The 16,345-nt window shown below is 41.5% G+C and overlaps 1 protein-coding gene across 10 annotated transcripts in view; it reads left to right on the top strand.

Annotated features, from left to right (window-relative positions):
• Window positions 1-16,345, top strand: part of Ano4 (anoctamin 4) — a 409,328-nt gene that overhangs the window by 358,227 nt on the left and 34,756 nt on the right. For all 10 annotated transcript variants that reach the window (XM_087556297.1, XM_087556298.1, XM_087556296.1 and 7 more), the window contains 2 exons: window positions 5,806-5,946; window positions 8,112-8,276. In XM_087556297.1, the coding sequence (XP_087412423.1) occupies window positions 5,806-5,946; window positions 8,112-8,276 (306 nt within the window). The remainder of the gene's footprint in view (window positions 1-5,805; window positions 5,947-8,111; window positions 8,277-16,345) is intronic.

Below are 16,345 nucleotides of genomic sequence, written 5' to 3'. Positions count from 1 at the left end.
CCTAAAAAAAGAGATACCCATAGGCATACAAGAAGCCTACAGAACTCCAAATAGATTGGACCAGAAAAGAAACACCTCCCGTCACATAATTGTCAAAACACCAAACGCACAAAATAAAGAAAGAATATTAAAAGCAGTAAGGGAAAAAGGTCAAATAACATATAAAGGAAGACCTATCAGAATCACACCAGACTTTTCGCCAGAAACTATGACGGCCAGAAGATCCTGGACAGATGTCATACAGACCCTAAGAGAACACAAATGCCAGCCCAGGTTACTGTATCCTGCAAAACTCTCAATTAACATAGATGGAGAAACCAAGATATTCCATGACAAAACCAAATTTACACAATATCTTTCTACAAATCCAGCACTACAAAGGATAATAAAGGGTAAAGCCCAACATAAGGAGGCAAGCTATACCCTAGAAGCAAGAAACTAATCACCTTGGCAACAAAACAAAGAGAATGAAAGCACACAATCATAACCTCACTTCCAAATATGAATATAACGGGAAGCAATAATCACTATTCCTTAATATCTCTCAATATCAATGGCCTCAACTCCCCAATAAAAAGACATAGATTAACAAACTGGATACGCAACGAGGACCCTGCATTCTGCTGCCTACAGGAAACACACCTCAGAGACAAAGACAGACATTACCTCAGAGTGAAAGGCTGGAAAACAATTTTCCAAGCAAATGGTCAGAAGAAGAAAGCTGGAGTAGCCATTCTAATATCAAATAAAATCAATTTTCAACTAAAAGTCATCAAAAAAGATAAGGAAAAACACTTCATATTCATCAAAGGAAAAATCCACCAAGATGAAGTCTCAATCCTAAATATCTATGCCCCAAATACAAGGGCACCTACATATGTAAAAGAAACCTTACTAAAGCTCAAAACACACATTGCACCTCACACAATAATAGTGGGAGATTTCAACACCCCACTCTCATCAATGGACAGATCACGGAAACAGAAATTAAACAGAGATGTAGACAGACTAAGAGAAGTCATGAGCCAAATGGACTTAACGGATATTTATAGAACATTCTATCCTAAAGCAAAAGGATATACCTTCTTCTCAGCTCCTCATGGTACTTTCTCCAAAATTGACCATATAATTGGTCAAAAAACGGGCCTCAACAGGTACAGAAAGATAGAAATAATCCCATGCGTGCTATCGGACCACCACGGCCTAAAACTGGTCTTCAATAACAATAAGGGAAGAATGCCCACATATACGTGGAAATTGAACAATGCTCTACTCAATGATAACCTGGTCAAGGAAGAAATAAAGAAAGAAATTAAAAACTTTTTAGAATTTAATGAAAATGAAGGTACAACATACCCAAACTTATGGGACACAATGAAAGCTGTGCTAAGAGGAAAACTCATAGCGCTGAGTGCCTGCAGAAAGAAACAGGAAAGAGCATATGTCAGCAGCTTGACAGCACACCTAAAAGCTCTAGAACAAAAAGAAGCAAATACACCCAGGAGGAGTAGAAGGCAGGAAATAATCAAACTCAGAGCTGAAATCGACCAAGTAGAAACAAAAAGGACCATAGAAAGAATCAACAGAACCAAAAGTTGGTTCTTTGAGAAAATCAACAAGATAGATAAACCCTTAGCCAGACTAACGAGAGGACACAGAGAGTGCGTCCAAATTAACAAAATCAGAAATGAAAAGGGAGACATAACTACAGATTCAGAGGAAATTCAAAAAATCATCAGATCTTACTATAAAAACCTTTATTCAACAAAACTTGAAAATCTTCAGGAAATGGACAATTTCCTAGACAGATACCAGGTATCGAAGTTAAATCAGGAACAGATAAACCAGTTAAACAACCCCATAACTCCTAAGGAAATAGAAGCAGTCATTAAAGGTCTCCCAACCAAAAAGAGCCCAGGTCCAGACAGGTTTAGTGCAGAATTCTATCAAACCTTCATAGAAGACCTTATACCAATATTATCCAAACTATTCCACAAAATTGAAACAGATGGAGCCCTACCGAATTCCTTCTATGAAGCCACAATTACTCTTATACCTAAACCACACAAAGACCCAACAAAGAAAGAGAACTTCAGACCAATTTCCCTTATGAATATCGATGCACAAATACTCAATAAAATTCTGGCAAACCGAATTCAAGAGCACATCAAAACAATCATCCACCATGATCAAGTAGGCTTCATCCCAGGCATGCAGGGATGGTTTAATATAAGGAAAACCATCAACGTGATCCATCATATAAACAAACTGAAAGAACAGAACCACATGATCATTTCATTAGATGCTGAGAAAGCATTTGACAAAATTCAACACCCCTTCATGATAAAAGTCCTGGAAAGAATAGGTATTCAAGGCCCATACCTAAACATAGTAAAAGCCATATACAGCAAACCAGTTGCTAACATTAAACTAAATGGAGAGAAACTTGAAGCAATCCCACTAAAATCAGGGACTAGACAAGGCTGCCCACTCTCTCCCTACTTATTCAATATAGTTCTTGAAGTTCTAGCCAGAGCAACCAGACAACAAAAGGAGATCAAGGGGATACAGATCGGAAAAGAAGAGGTCAAAATATCACTATTTGCAGACGACATGATAGTATATTTAAGTGATCCCAAAAGTTCCACCAGAGAACTACTAAAGCTGATAAACAACTTCAGCAAAGTGGCTGGGTATAAAATTAACTCAAATAAATCAGTTGCCTTCCTCTATACAAAAGAGAAACAAGCCGAGAAAGAAATTAGGGAAACGACACCCTTCATAATAGACCCAAATAATATAAAGTACCTCGGTGTGACTTTAACCAAGCAAGTAAAAGATCTGTACAATAAGAACTTCAAGACACTGAGGAAAGAAATTGAAGAAGACCTCAGAAGATGGAAAGATCTCCCATGCTCATGGATTGGCAGGATTAATATAGTAAAAATGGCCATTTTACCAAAAGCAATCTACAGATTCAATGCAATCCCCATCAAAATACCAATCCAATTCTTCAAAGAGTTAGACAGAACAATTTGCAAATTCATCTGGAATAACAAAAAACCCAGGATAGCTAAAGCTATCCTCAACAATAAGAGGACTTCAGGGGGAATCACTATCCCTGAACTCAAGCAGTATTACAGAGCAATAGTGATAAAAACTGCATGGTATTGGTACAGGGACAGACAGATAGACCAATGGAATAGAATTGAAGACCCAGAAATGAACCCACACACCTATGGTCACTTGATTTTTGACAAAGGAGCCAAAACCATCCAATGGAAAAAAGATAGCATTTTCAGCAAATGGTGCTGGTTCAACTGGAGGGCAACATGTAGAAGAATGCAGATCGATCCATGCTTATCACCCTGTACAAAGCTTAAGTCCAAGTGGATCAAGGACCTCCACATCAAACCAGACACACTCAAACTAATAGAAGAAAAACTAGGGAAGCATCTGGAACACATGGGCACTGGAAAAAATTTCCTGAACAAAACACCAATGGCTTATGCTCTCAGATCAAGAATCTCAAATAGGATCTCATAAAACTGCAAAGCTTCTGTAAGGCAAAGGACACTGTGGTTAGGACAAAACGGCAACCAACAGATTGGGAAAAGATCTTTACCAATCCTATAACAGATAGAGGCCTTATATCCAAAATATACAAAGAACTCAAGAAGTTAGACCGCAGGGAAACAAATAACCCTATTAAAAAATGGGGCTCAGAGCTAAACAAAGAATTCACAGCTGAGGAATGCCGAATGGCTGAGAAACACCTAAAGAAATGTTCAACATCTTTAGTCATAAGGGAAATGCAAATCAAAACAACCCTGAGATTTCACCTCACACCAGTGAGAATGGCTAAGATCAAAAACTCAGGTGACAGCAGATGCTGGCGAGGATGTGGAGAAAGAGGAACACTCCTCCATTGTTGGTGGGATTGCAGACTGGTAAAACCATTCTGGAAATCAGTCTGGAGGTTCCTCAGAAAATTGGACATTGAACTGCCTGAGGATCCAGCCATACCTCTCTTGGGCATATACCCAAAAGATGCCTCAACATATAAAAGAGACACGTGCTCCACTATGTTCATCGCAGCCTTATTTATAATAGCCAGAAACTGGAAAGAACCCAGATGCCCTTCAACAGAGGAATGGATACAGAAAATGTGGTACATCTACACAATGGAATATTACTCAGCTATCAAAAACAACGAGTTTATGAAATTCGTAGGCAAATGGTTGGAACTGGAAAATATCATCCTGAGTGAGCTAACCCACTCACAGAAAGACATACATGGTATGCACTCATTGATAAGTGGCTATTAGCCCAAATGCTTGAATTACCCTAGATCCCTAGAACAAAGGAAACTCAAGACGGATGATCAAAATGTGAATGCTTCACTCCTTCTTTAAATGAGGAAAAAGAATACCCTTGGCAGGGAAGGGAGAGGCAAAGATTAAAACAGAGACTGAAGGAACACCCATTCAGAGCCTGCCCCACAGGTGGCCCATACATATACAGCCACCCAATTAGACAAGATGGATGAAGCAAAGAAGTGCAGACCGACAGGAGCCGGATGTAGATCGCTCCTGAGAGACACAGCCAGAATACAGCAAATACAGAGGCGAATGCCAGCAGCAAACCACTGAACTGAGAATAGGTCCCCCGTTGAAGGAATCAGAGAAAGAACTGGAAGAGCTTGAAGGTGCTCGAGACCCCAAAAGTACAACAATGTCAAGCAACCAGAGCTTCCAGGGACTAAGCCACTACCTAAAGACTATACATGGACTGACCCTGGACTCTGTCCCCATAGGTAGCAATGAATATCCTAGTAAGAGCACCAGTGGAAGGGGAAGCCCTGGGTCCTGCTAAGACTGAACCCCCAGTGAACTAGACTATGCGGGGAGGGTGGCAATGGGGGGAGGTTTGGGAGGGGAACACCCATAAGGAAGGGGAGGGGGGAGGGTGATGTTTGTCTGGAAACCGGGAAAGGGAATAACACTTGAAATGTATATAAGAAATACTCAAGTTAATAAAAAAAAAAAAAAAAGAATGCATTTAGTAGCTATTGGTTAAAGGCGAACACCTCCCCAAAGGGTGTATTAAAATATAAATCCGCCATGGATTTTAGTTACCTAAACCTAGGCACACCAAAACTACAGCTAGGGCTGGAGAGATGGCTCTCCCGCTGCTCTGCCAGCGGACCCGGGTTCGATTCCCAGCACCCACATGGCAGTTCACAACTGTCTGTAATTCAAGATCCAGGGAATCTGACACCCTCACCCAGTCATACATGCAGGCAGAATATCAACGCACATAAAATAAAAATAAATCATGCAAAAAAACTATTTTAGGTTTTAAAAAAGAAGAATGGTACTTTGTAAATCATAAAATAGGTTTTGAGCATTTGCCTATTCAGATGACTTCTTTGATCTACTGTCCAAGTCATTCTCTGGTGATAAACATGACAATTTCTTAGCTATTCTAAAACACTAGGTATAGGACAGATGGTCAGTTTGAAATATTACTACTGCTTCTTCAGGGAGAGTTTAGTATGGTAACAGAAAAGTGTAACGGTTTGTCGAGGTTACATCAGTTTTGATGATGATGAATGTTTATCACCATATTAATGGATATTCTTCGACCGATCAATTTCCAAATGTGTAAGCCTGTGTCTCCAAGCTTACTTCATTGACTGGCTGATTGGCGTGGCAGCTATGGGATCCATCTTACGATGGGATAAGAAGACTCCTTTGTATTGTACATCTCCAGTACATACGGATGTGTCTGCTTGTCTTTCAGGAAGAAATACGGCCCCAGTTTGAAGCCAAGTATTCCAAGAAAGAGCGGATGAATCCCATTTCGGGAAAGCCAGAACCTTATCAGGCATTTACTGATAAATGCAGCAGACTTATCGTTTCTGCATCGGGAATATTCTTCATGGTTTGAAACTTTTCTTTAACATCTCTTTAGTTTTATATGGTACCAACCCTTACTACAGCAAGAGCAATCATGCCATAGGTTGCTCGCACAATTATTAAAGCACTTTTGTACAGTACACTATTTACTCCTCAATGCTGCGTTTGCTGGTCAGGAACGGTATTGCTATTGTCATGTGATCACAGCTAAGATTCCAAAAGGTTAAGGGATCACCCTTAACCTAAGGGTGATCATAAGTCTACCCACCCCACGGTGCTCTATTGAAAGGAACAAAAACTTGAGACAGGATATAGGGCAAAGTTTCTACAAACCAATGCCATCTACTCCTTTTAGCCAGTGAAGAGATATGGAGTTGAAAGGAGAAGCAGATGGCAGAGAGACTCAGGCCCACAGCCTTCTTCAGGTGCCACTCGTAAGCAGCTGTGCCTTGCTTTGCCTTTTATATACACCCTTGTATTTACTGACTTATCTCTCGTATAAGATCTAGACATATACATTGGCTTCTCCTGTTCTACAGACACAGACCTTGCAAATAGGAGGCTGAGGCTATAGTGAAGTTACACTATTGGCTAGTAGCATAGCCATGCTCTCCTTTGACACTAATCCTCTGGGTTTATCCTACCATCATATTTCTATCATGTATGACCTTCAGTGTAGACTTTGTTTTTTCCACCCGTCAATAGCACTAGGATTAACACGTTAGTTTAGCTATTACTATGTTACTATCATTCTGATCAGTCTTAGCTGAAGCTCATACTCCAGGACTTTGTATAATTCACACCAGAAGTTGAGCAGTAAACAAAGTTTATACAAGCGAAGACTATAAGGAAAGGAACCTATAGATCAACAGACGTTACTGTGGGGAACTGGATTTAAAATCCAGCCTTCAATAATTAAATGGGCCAGAATCACAGAATAAAAGTTCCAAAACTATTTGGAGTGTCAGATTTCATTATTTGCAGAGATATACATAGAGACCATAAACTCTTCCCAAATACCATAAACTTTAACAAGAGATGCTTCAGTCTGTGTGTGCATCTAACAGTAAGATAGTATGTGTCTATTACATAGTTTATTCAACAACTCATAGCGGGAGTATATCAATGCTGTCCCTGGTTTCTGGGCCTTACTTTCTAATGGGGGAAATGGACAGGGATGAAGAAGATTGTAAGGAATGACAAGGAGCATCTTGAAAGAGGATGCACCCAGTTAGGGCATGCACCATACTCTAGCAGCAACGGCAATGAGCTAGTGCTCAGGAAAGGTTAAATTCTCAGTGTTTTTCTGGCTGAGAAGTAACGAGGAATGAGGAGGTGTTTGCTGGGCTGTGTACAGGTGTGTGTGTGTGTGTGTGTGTGTGTGTGTGTGTGTGTGTGTGTGTGTGTGTGTGCGTGCGCGTGCGCGTGCATGCACCCACTTGTGTACACGTTGGGCAGGAGGTGGGTGCATGGATGTTATAGACAAAGGAAATAATCTTGAAAGTTGACAATGCTTAACTCATTTGAAGCAAGAAGAGTTGTGGGCTGGCCTGATGTCCCACCAGATAAGGGTACTTGTCACCAAGCTTAACAACCTTAGCTTGATACCTGGACCCCGCAATGGTGGAAGGAGAGAACTGACCTGTAAGTTGTCCTCTGAGCTGCATACATATACCATGACATTCGTGCCCATGAGTGCATACCTGTGTGCCCGTGCTCACTCATACACCAAATAAATGAAAAGTAAATACGTATTTTTTTATAAGAAAGGAAATGCCCAGGGTCCCCAGAGAGTAGAGAGAATGGTGCTTTGTGGGTCCGTAAGGAGTCGAGGTCCTTACTTACCTACTAGAATAATAAGAATAGGAAGCAAACTGTTGTGATCAGAAGCATGGCAGGACTTCTATAATTAATATGTGTTGGTCTTACCTCTCAATCACTCTGCTTTAAAACGTATTAGGCCCTGCCACCCTTGGGCAGATCTTCAGCTTTTAAGCAGTGTGCTCTTTTTCTATTTGATCAGAAAACCCAGACAGAGAAAGTATTCGCCAGGAGGAAAAGTGCACGCTCGTGGGGGTCATCTGGAAACAGCAACGCATCCGCTGGATTTTCTTATTTTCTCAGAATGAAAATCTGCAACCCAAAACCTGGCCTTAGGGTCTCACCGGGTTTGTTCCCTCTTCCTTCCAGATCTGTGTGGTGATCGCGGCCGTGTTCGGGATCGTCATTTACCGGGTGGTGACCGTGAGCACTTTCGCCGCCTTTAAGTGGGCGTTAATCAGGAACAACTCTCAGGTCGCGACCACAGGGACTGCAGTGTGCATCAACTTCTGTATCATTATGCTGCTGAACGTGGTGAGTGAGAGACGAGCCAGAGGGGGTGGGGGGATGTTGTGGGATGCCGTGGTGCTTTTCTTCTGTTTCTAGAGACAGTCGAGGCAGAGGGTCTGTGATCAAACACCGGTAGCCTGCCATGACATGTAGGTCTGGGTATTTAAAAGTCTTGATTCAAATCTAAGCTCCAGGACTCTCTGCACAAAGCAGAGACCTCCCCCTGGACCTGGTTTCCCTCGTTTAGTCCTTAGGACAGCACCGATTTGCCCCTCGGTGAAATTTGAAGAGTACTTTTGGAAAATCCAGCTCAGAAGCTCTAATGGAGCCCAGCAGCATTGGTACCCATCCTTCTTCATTCAGAAAAAGGGAGAGCAGACGGTACCCAAAGCATCCTCTGAGATAGCCACATAAGGAGAAGGTCAGAGTGATATATGCTGCTCGTGCTGAGTTCAGACTTTCTGTCATCACACATTTCAGGCTCAATCTCTCCTCTGAACCAGATTTACATGGGAAACTGCCTACTAGGCAATCTTTCATCGTAAATGCTCTCATTCCATTTGCTTATTTATTTATGTGTATATATGTGCACATGCCCGCCCATGCAGAATACAGTATGCATGTGGAAACCAGGGGACCACTTTAGGGAGATGGTTATTTTCATCCACTACTTGGAACCAGGAACGTGTCTAAAGTAATTAGGCTTCAGTGTAAGTGCCTTTACCTGCTGAGCTAACTTGCAAGGCCTTGTCTGTTCCTCTTCCAAATACAGCTCCCCCATCTTCCCTTAAGGATCAGTTCCTCCCATAACCCCCCTCTGAGCTGTTCAACCTAACATGAAGCTAGCATTATCCTTCACACAGCTATCTCCCACGCCATCCATATGTATCTACACTAGGTTTGGTCTCACACATTTGTAGTTTCAGCACTGACAAGGCTGAGACATGAGGGTCAAAGTTCAAAGGCACAGTGCAACCACATTTCACACATCCTTGGGCCAAGCCTTCAGCATCTCTTACCTGGGTTATCTCCCCAGCTTCGTAACTGGTCTCCTAGCCTCTAGATCAGCTCACTTCAATCTTGGCTCGATGCTGAAAACACATGGAACATGTCACATGTGAGTCAGTCATGCAGATCCTCTGAAGGTTTATGGGTCCACAACTTTCCTCTTGCTTAAGTAAACATTCATGTGTTCATATTTCTTTGCTGTTAGCTTTCCCCCAGAACTCCCTCTCCCCCTCCCCCTCCCCCTCCCCCTCCCCCTCCCCCTCCCCCTCCCCAGGGTCTGTGTAACGCACCATCTCACCTTCTTCTGGTCTTTGCTCAAGTGTTGCTTCCTTTTTTTCCCCCATCTTTATTAACTTGAGTATTTCTTATTTACATTTCAAATGTTATTCCCTTTCCCGGTTTCCAGGCCAACATCCCCATAACCCCTCCCCCTCCCCTTCTATATGGATGTTCCCCTCCCCACCCTCCCCCCATTACCACCCTCCCTTCAAGAATCCCGTTCATTGGGGGTCCGCCTTGGCAGGACCAAGGGCTTCCCCTTCCACTGGTGCTCTTACTAGGATGTTCATTGCTACCTATGAGGTCAGAGTCCAGGGTCAGTCCATGTATAGTCTTTAGGTAGTGGCTTAGTCCCTGGAAGCTCTGGTTGGTTGACATTGTTGTTCATTTGAGGTCTCGAGCTCCTTCAAGCTCTTCCAGTCCTTTCTCTGACTCCTTCAACGGGGGTCCCGTTCTCAGTTCAGTGGTTTGCTGCTGGCATTCGCCAATGTATTTGCCATATTCTGGCTGTGTCTCTCAGGAGAGATCTACATCCGGTTCCTGTCAGCCTGCACTTCTTTGCTTCATCCATCTTATCTAGTTTGGTGACTGTATATGTATGGGCCACCTGTGGGGAAGGCTTTGAATGGGTGTTCCTTCAGCCTCTGTTCTAAGCTTTGTCTCCCTCTCCCCTCCTAAGGGTATTCTTGTTCCCCTTTTAAAGAAGGAGTGAAGCATTCAAGTTTTGGTCGTCCTTCTTGAGTTTCATGTGTTCTGTGCATCTAGGGTAATTCGAGCATTTGGGCTAATATCCACTTATCAATGAAGTTTCTCTCCATTTAGTTTAATGCTAGTTACTGGTTTGCTATATATGGCTTTTTCTATGTTTAGTTATGGGCCTTGAATTCCTGTTCTTTCCAGGACTTTTATCATGAAGGGGTGTTGAATTTTGTCAAAGGCTTTCTCAGCATCTAATGAAATGATCATTTGTTCTTTCAGTTTGTTTATATAATGGATCACGTTGATGGTTTTCCGTATATTAAACCATCCCTGCATGCCTGGGATGAAGCCTATTTGATCATGACAGATGATTGTTTTGATGTGCTCTTGGATTCAGTTTGCAAGAATTTTATTGAGTATTTTTGCGTCGATATTCATAAGGGAAATTGGTCTGAAGTTCTCTTTCTTTGTTGGGTCTTTGTGTGGTTTAGGTATAAGAGTAATTGTGGCTTCATAGAAGGAATTCGGTAGGGCTCCATCTGTTTCAATTTTGTGGAATAGTTTGGATAATATTGGTATGAGGTCTTCTATGAAGGTTTGATAGAATTCTGCACTAAACCCGTCTGGACCTGGGCTCTTTTTGGTTGGGAGACCTTTAATGACTGCTTCTATTTCCTTAGGAGTTATGGGGTTGTTTAACTGGTTTATCTGTTCCTGATTTAACTTCGGTACCTGGTATTTGTCTAGGAAATTGTCCATTTCCTGTAGATTTTCAAGTTTTGTTGAATATAGGCTTTTATAGTAAGATCTGATGATTTTTTTAATTTCCTCTGAATCTGTAGTTATGTCTCCCTTTTCATTTCTGATTTTGTTAATTTGGACGCACTCTCTGTGTCCTCTCGTTAGTCTGGCTAAGGGTTTATCTATCTTGTTGATTTTCTCAAAGAACCAGCTTTTGGTTCTGTTGATTCTTTCTATGGTCCTTTTTGTTTCTACTTGGTTGATTTCAGCTCTGAGTTTGATTATTTCCTGCCTTCTACTCCTCTTGGGTGTATTTGCTTCTTTTTGTTCTAGAGCTTTTAGGTGTGCTGTCAAGCTGCTGACATATGCTCTTTCCTGTTTCTTTCTGCAGGCACTCAGCGCTGTGAGTTTTCCTCTTAGCACAGCTTTCATTGTGTCCCATAAGTTTGGGTATGTTGTACCTTCATTTTCATTAAATTCTAAAAAGTTTTTAATTTCTTTCTTTATTTCTTCCTTGACCAGGTTATCATTGAGTAGAGCATTGTTCAATTTCCACGTATATGTGGGCATTCTTCCCTTATTGTTATTGAAGACCAGTTTTAGGCCGTGGCGGTCTGATAGGACGCATGGGATTATTTCTATCTTCCTGTATCTGGTGAGGCCTGTTTTGTTCCCGATTATATGGTCAATTTTGGAGAAAGTACCATGAGGTGCTGAGAAGAAGGTATATCCTTTTGTTTTAGGATAGAATGTTCTATAAATATCTGTTAAGTCCATTTGGTTCATGACTTCTGTTAGTCTGTCTATGTCTCTGTTTAATTTCTGTTTCCATGATCTGTCCATTGATGAGAGTAGGGTGTTGAAATCTCCTACTATTATTGTGTGAGGTGCAATGTGTGCTATGAGTTTTAGTAAGGTTTCTTTTATATATGTAGGTACCCTTGTATTTGGAGCATAGATATTTAGGATTGAGAGTTCATCTTGGTGGATTTTTCTTTTTATGAATATGACATGTCCTTCCTCATCATTTTTGATGACTTTTGGTTGAAAATCAATTTTATTCGATATTTGAATGGCTACTCCAGCTTGCTTCTTCCGACCATTTGCTTGGAAAGTTGTTTTCTAGCCTTTTACTCTGAGGTAGTGTCTGTCTTTGTCTCTGAGGTATGTTTCCTGTAGGCAGCAAAATGCTAGGTCCTCATTACGTATCCAGTTTTTTATCTGTGTCTTTTTATTGGGGAATTGAGTCCGTTCATGTTGAGAGATATTAAGGAATAATGATTGCTGCTTCCTGTTATCTTCCTGTTATTATTTGGAAATGAGATTATGTTTGTGTGCTTGTCTTCTCTTTGTTTTGTTGCAAAACGATTAGTTTCTTGCTTTTTCTAGGGTGTAGCTTGACTCCTTGTATTGGGCTTTACCATTTATTATCCTTTGTAGCGCTGGATTTGTAGAAAGATATTGTGTAAATTTGGTTTTGTCACAGAATATCTTGGTTTATCCATCTATGTTAATTGAGAGTTTTGCTGGATACAGTAACCTGGACTGGCATTTGTGTTCTCTTAGGATCTGTATGACGTCTGTCCAGGATCTTCTGGCTTTTATAGTCTCTGGTGAGAAGTCTGGTGTGATTCTGATAGGTCTACCTTTATATGTTACTTGACCTTTTTCCCTTACTGCTGTTAATATTCTTTCTTTGTTTTGTGCATTTGGTCTTTTGACTCTTATGTAACGGGAGGTGTTTCTTTCCTGGTCCAATCTATTTGGAGTTCTGTAGGCTTCTTGTATGCCTATGGGTATCTCTTTTTTTAGGTTAGGGAAGTTTTCTTCTATGATTTTGTTGAAGATATTTACTGGTCCTTTAAGCTGGGAGTCTTCACTCTCTTCTATACCTATTATCCTTAGGTTTGATCTTCTCATTGAGTCCTGGATTTCCTGTATGTTTTGGACCAGTAGCTTTTTCCGCTTTACATTATCTTTGACAGTTGAGTCAATGATTTCTATGGAATCTTCTGCTCCCGAGATTCTCTCTTCCATCTCTTGAATTCTGTTGGTGAAGCTTGTATCTACAGCTCCTTGTCTTTTCTTTTGATTTTCTATGTCCAGGGTTGTTTCCATGTGTTCTTTCTTGATTGCTTCTATTTCCATTTTTAATTCCTTCAACTGTTTGATTGTGTTTTCTTGGAATTCTTTCAGGGATTTTTGCGATTCCTCTCTGTAGGCTTCTACTTGTTCTCTAAGGGAGTTCTTTATGTCTTTCTTGAAGTCCTCCAGCATCATGATCAAATATGATTTTGAAACTAGGTCTTGCTTTTCTGGTGTGTTTGGATATTCAGTGTTTGCTTTGGTGGGAGAGCTGTGCTCCGATGATGGCATGTAGCCTTGGTTTCTGTTGCTTGGGTTCCTGCACTTGCCTCTTGCCATCATGTTGTCTCTGGTCTTACCTTGTTCTGCTATTTCTTACAGTGGCTAGACCATCCTATAGGCCTGTGTGTCAGGAGTGCTGTAGACCTGTTTTCCTGTTTTCTTTCAGCCAGTTATGGGAACAGAGTGTTCTGCTTTCAGGCATGTAGTCGGTCCTGTCCACTGGCTTTCAGGTGTCCCTGTGAGCATGTGTCCTGAGTCCACCAGGCAGGTCACTTGGAGCAGAAAAGTTGATCTTACCTCTAGTCTCAGGCCTGAAGTTGTTCCTCCAGGCTGGGTTTCAGCTTTCTGTGAGGGCAGCTACCAGAAGGGCCTGCCCCTACTTCTGGGTCCCTGTGCACAGGGGTCCCTGATGGTGCTAGGTGTTTTCCTCTAGAGTCAGAAATGTGGGCAGAGAGTAGTCTCCTCTGTTTTCCCAGGCCTGTCTGGCCCTCTGAAGGTCTAGCTCTCCCTCCCATGGGATTTGGGTGTAGGGAGCTGTTTGACCGGGTCTGTTCAGATCCGGGTGCACTCTGGACCGCAGGGTTCCTGTAGCTTGACTGCCCCTATCTTCCTATGCCCAGAGGCCCTATACAGTTTCCTCTTGGGTCAGGGATGTGGGCAAAGGTGGGCAGGAGTGGCGGTCTCTCCTGCCCTGTAGTCTCAGGATTGCCCACACGTCTGAGCAATGAGCTCTCTCTCCCACAGGGTTTGGGAGCAGGGAGCTGTGGGCCAGGATCAGTGAGGTTCAGGCACCAGCTACAAATTGGAAGTATATTGCTTCCTTAATAAAGGAGTCCCATCACTGGGTTTCAAATCGCACCTTGCCCTGACCTCTGACGATCCCCTGCCTTCATGTACCTTTCTCTGTGCCTTTCATTTCTCAGCCTCTGTTATACTCCTGACCTCATTTACTATCTTCTCCACAGTACATAGGTCTGTAAGTGCATAGCCCTTTCTCTCTTCGGCTTATTTTTACTGTAGATATGCCCTCATGTCGGGTGCAGCACATGACACATTGCTGGCATTCGGTAAATTATTGTCATTTGTACAACAGAAAAATAATAGCTAACAAGGGTAGGCTTTGAGGTCAAATGTACATAAAAATACTGACCTTAGAGATTTGTAGTAGGAAGTAATTGAGGTAATGTACGTGCTGAGCAGTGTCAGGCATGAATTAGTTGTCCAAAGTAATTGTTGTTCTGCTCATGCTCATAGGAATGGCTTCTTAAGCATGACTTATCATGCTGACACACTAACATCTTTAGAAATGGACTAAGACTTTTTAAAGACCGAGAAACAAAACCCTACTATAAGCACGGGGATACATTTTTGGCTGTCATGAACAAAACAGACCCAGCAGGTGGTATTTATATGTGCTTATATATACACATACATACACATACATGTATAGCAATAATAAAGAGGAAGAGGTTTTCAAATTGAGAATGGGAACACTTTAGAAGAGTTCAAGGAAGAGTATCAGGAGGGGCTAGATGGAGGAAAAGGAGAGGAAAAGATAGTATAATTCTGTTTCAATTAAAAACATATTTTTAAAAAAAGAAAAAGAAATCCAACCTACTAAAGGAAGAACTCTGAAAAAACATCTACATTCCCTAACCAATAAACCCTGTGTAATTCCCAAGAGAATTCCATCTACCCAATACTAAACAACTTTAACTGTGATTATGAGTGAACTAGAAATCACTGAGCTAATGAAACATAGGCTATTCATTGCTCATAATTGTAAAATCATAGGGACTTCCTATTTTAGAAAATGATGTTTCAACATCAGAAATGGTTAAACAAAACAGCAATCGTTAATTGTTTTTGTGTGATGACTTCATGAGCACTGAGTCACATGGAAATAGATTGTTTGTCACTCCTTGCTGTCCCATGCCTTCCAGTTCAGAGGGAGGGTGATTCATAGTAACTTAACTTAACCTTAAGAGGATATATGGAGTGGGAAGACATCAGATTTTTTGAAAGTTTCTGGGTCTATGTGAGATACAATGAACTATGCTTACTGTATTCTTAACCAGTATCTTTTTCATTTCAATGTTTATCAAAAAATTTAATTTAGTTGGAGGACACAGCTCAGTTTTCTGGGTGTTTGCCTAGCATGCACAAAGTCTTGGATCCAGTCCCTGAACACAATGGTACCCAGCTGTAAGCCCAGCACTTGTGAGCCAGGGGCAGGCTCAACTACATAATGAGTTTAAAGTCAGCCTGTGCTACACAGTGTCCTATCTCAAAGAATAATTATTATTATTATTATTTCAGTCTAGAGATATAACACAGCAGTGCAGTGTATATTGGACTTGCACAGGGACCTGGGGTCTATCCCCAAAACAAATGATAATAAATAATAATTTAATTTATACACCTCCTTAAGGAAGGCAGGACTGTATATATTGGAGCTATAAGTACACCGTATTTGTCCCTGTGTTCAGAGCAGGGACCATCATCAGAGCAATACTTCATACAGCTGGAAAACAGAATCTACTTCAGAAGATAGCCAAGAGAAGATGAAGTAAACTGAAGTAAAAAAAGAGGATATGTGGAGTGGGAAAATATCTAGTTGCTGACATTACAAAACACCCACTGTGTGGGAAGAGCCAAACCATAAACCTATTGATACATTTCCTAACAAAATTTCATCATAACCAAAATGTCCACATACTTAACCTAAGGTGTGTTAGCCAGGGGATTCCCTCTCAGGATATATTTTTCTTTTAGGCGCAGTGTGGACAATTTCGATGTTCTGATTTCCCAGCCACTTTCAAACTAAAATAGCCTAAGGTTACTAAGTTAAAAACACTGGTGAGAATAACCAAAGGCAAACTGTAGCAAGAGAAGAGAGGGAGGGGGAGGGAAGAGGGAGAGGGAGAGGAGGCAAGAGGGGATGGGGAGAGGGAGGGAGAGGGGAGAGGTTGGAGGAAGGAGATGGGGAGGAGGAGGGG

The sequence above is a fragment of the Rattus norvegicus genome, chromosome 7 (assembly GCF_021556685.1).
Source record: "Rattus norvegicus strain SHRSP/BbbUtx chromosome 7, alternate assembly SHRSP_T2T, whole genome shotgun sequence".
Lineage (NCBI taxonomy): Eukaryota > Metazoa > Chordata > Mammalia > Rodentia > Muridae > Rattus > Rattus norvegicus.
This window is presented reverse-complemented; position numbering and strand designations above follow the sequence as displayed.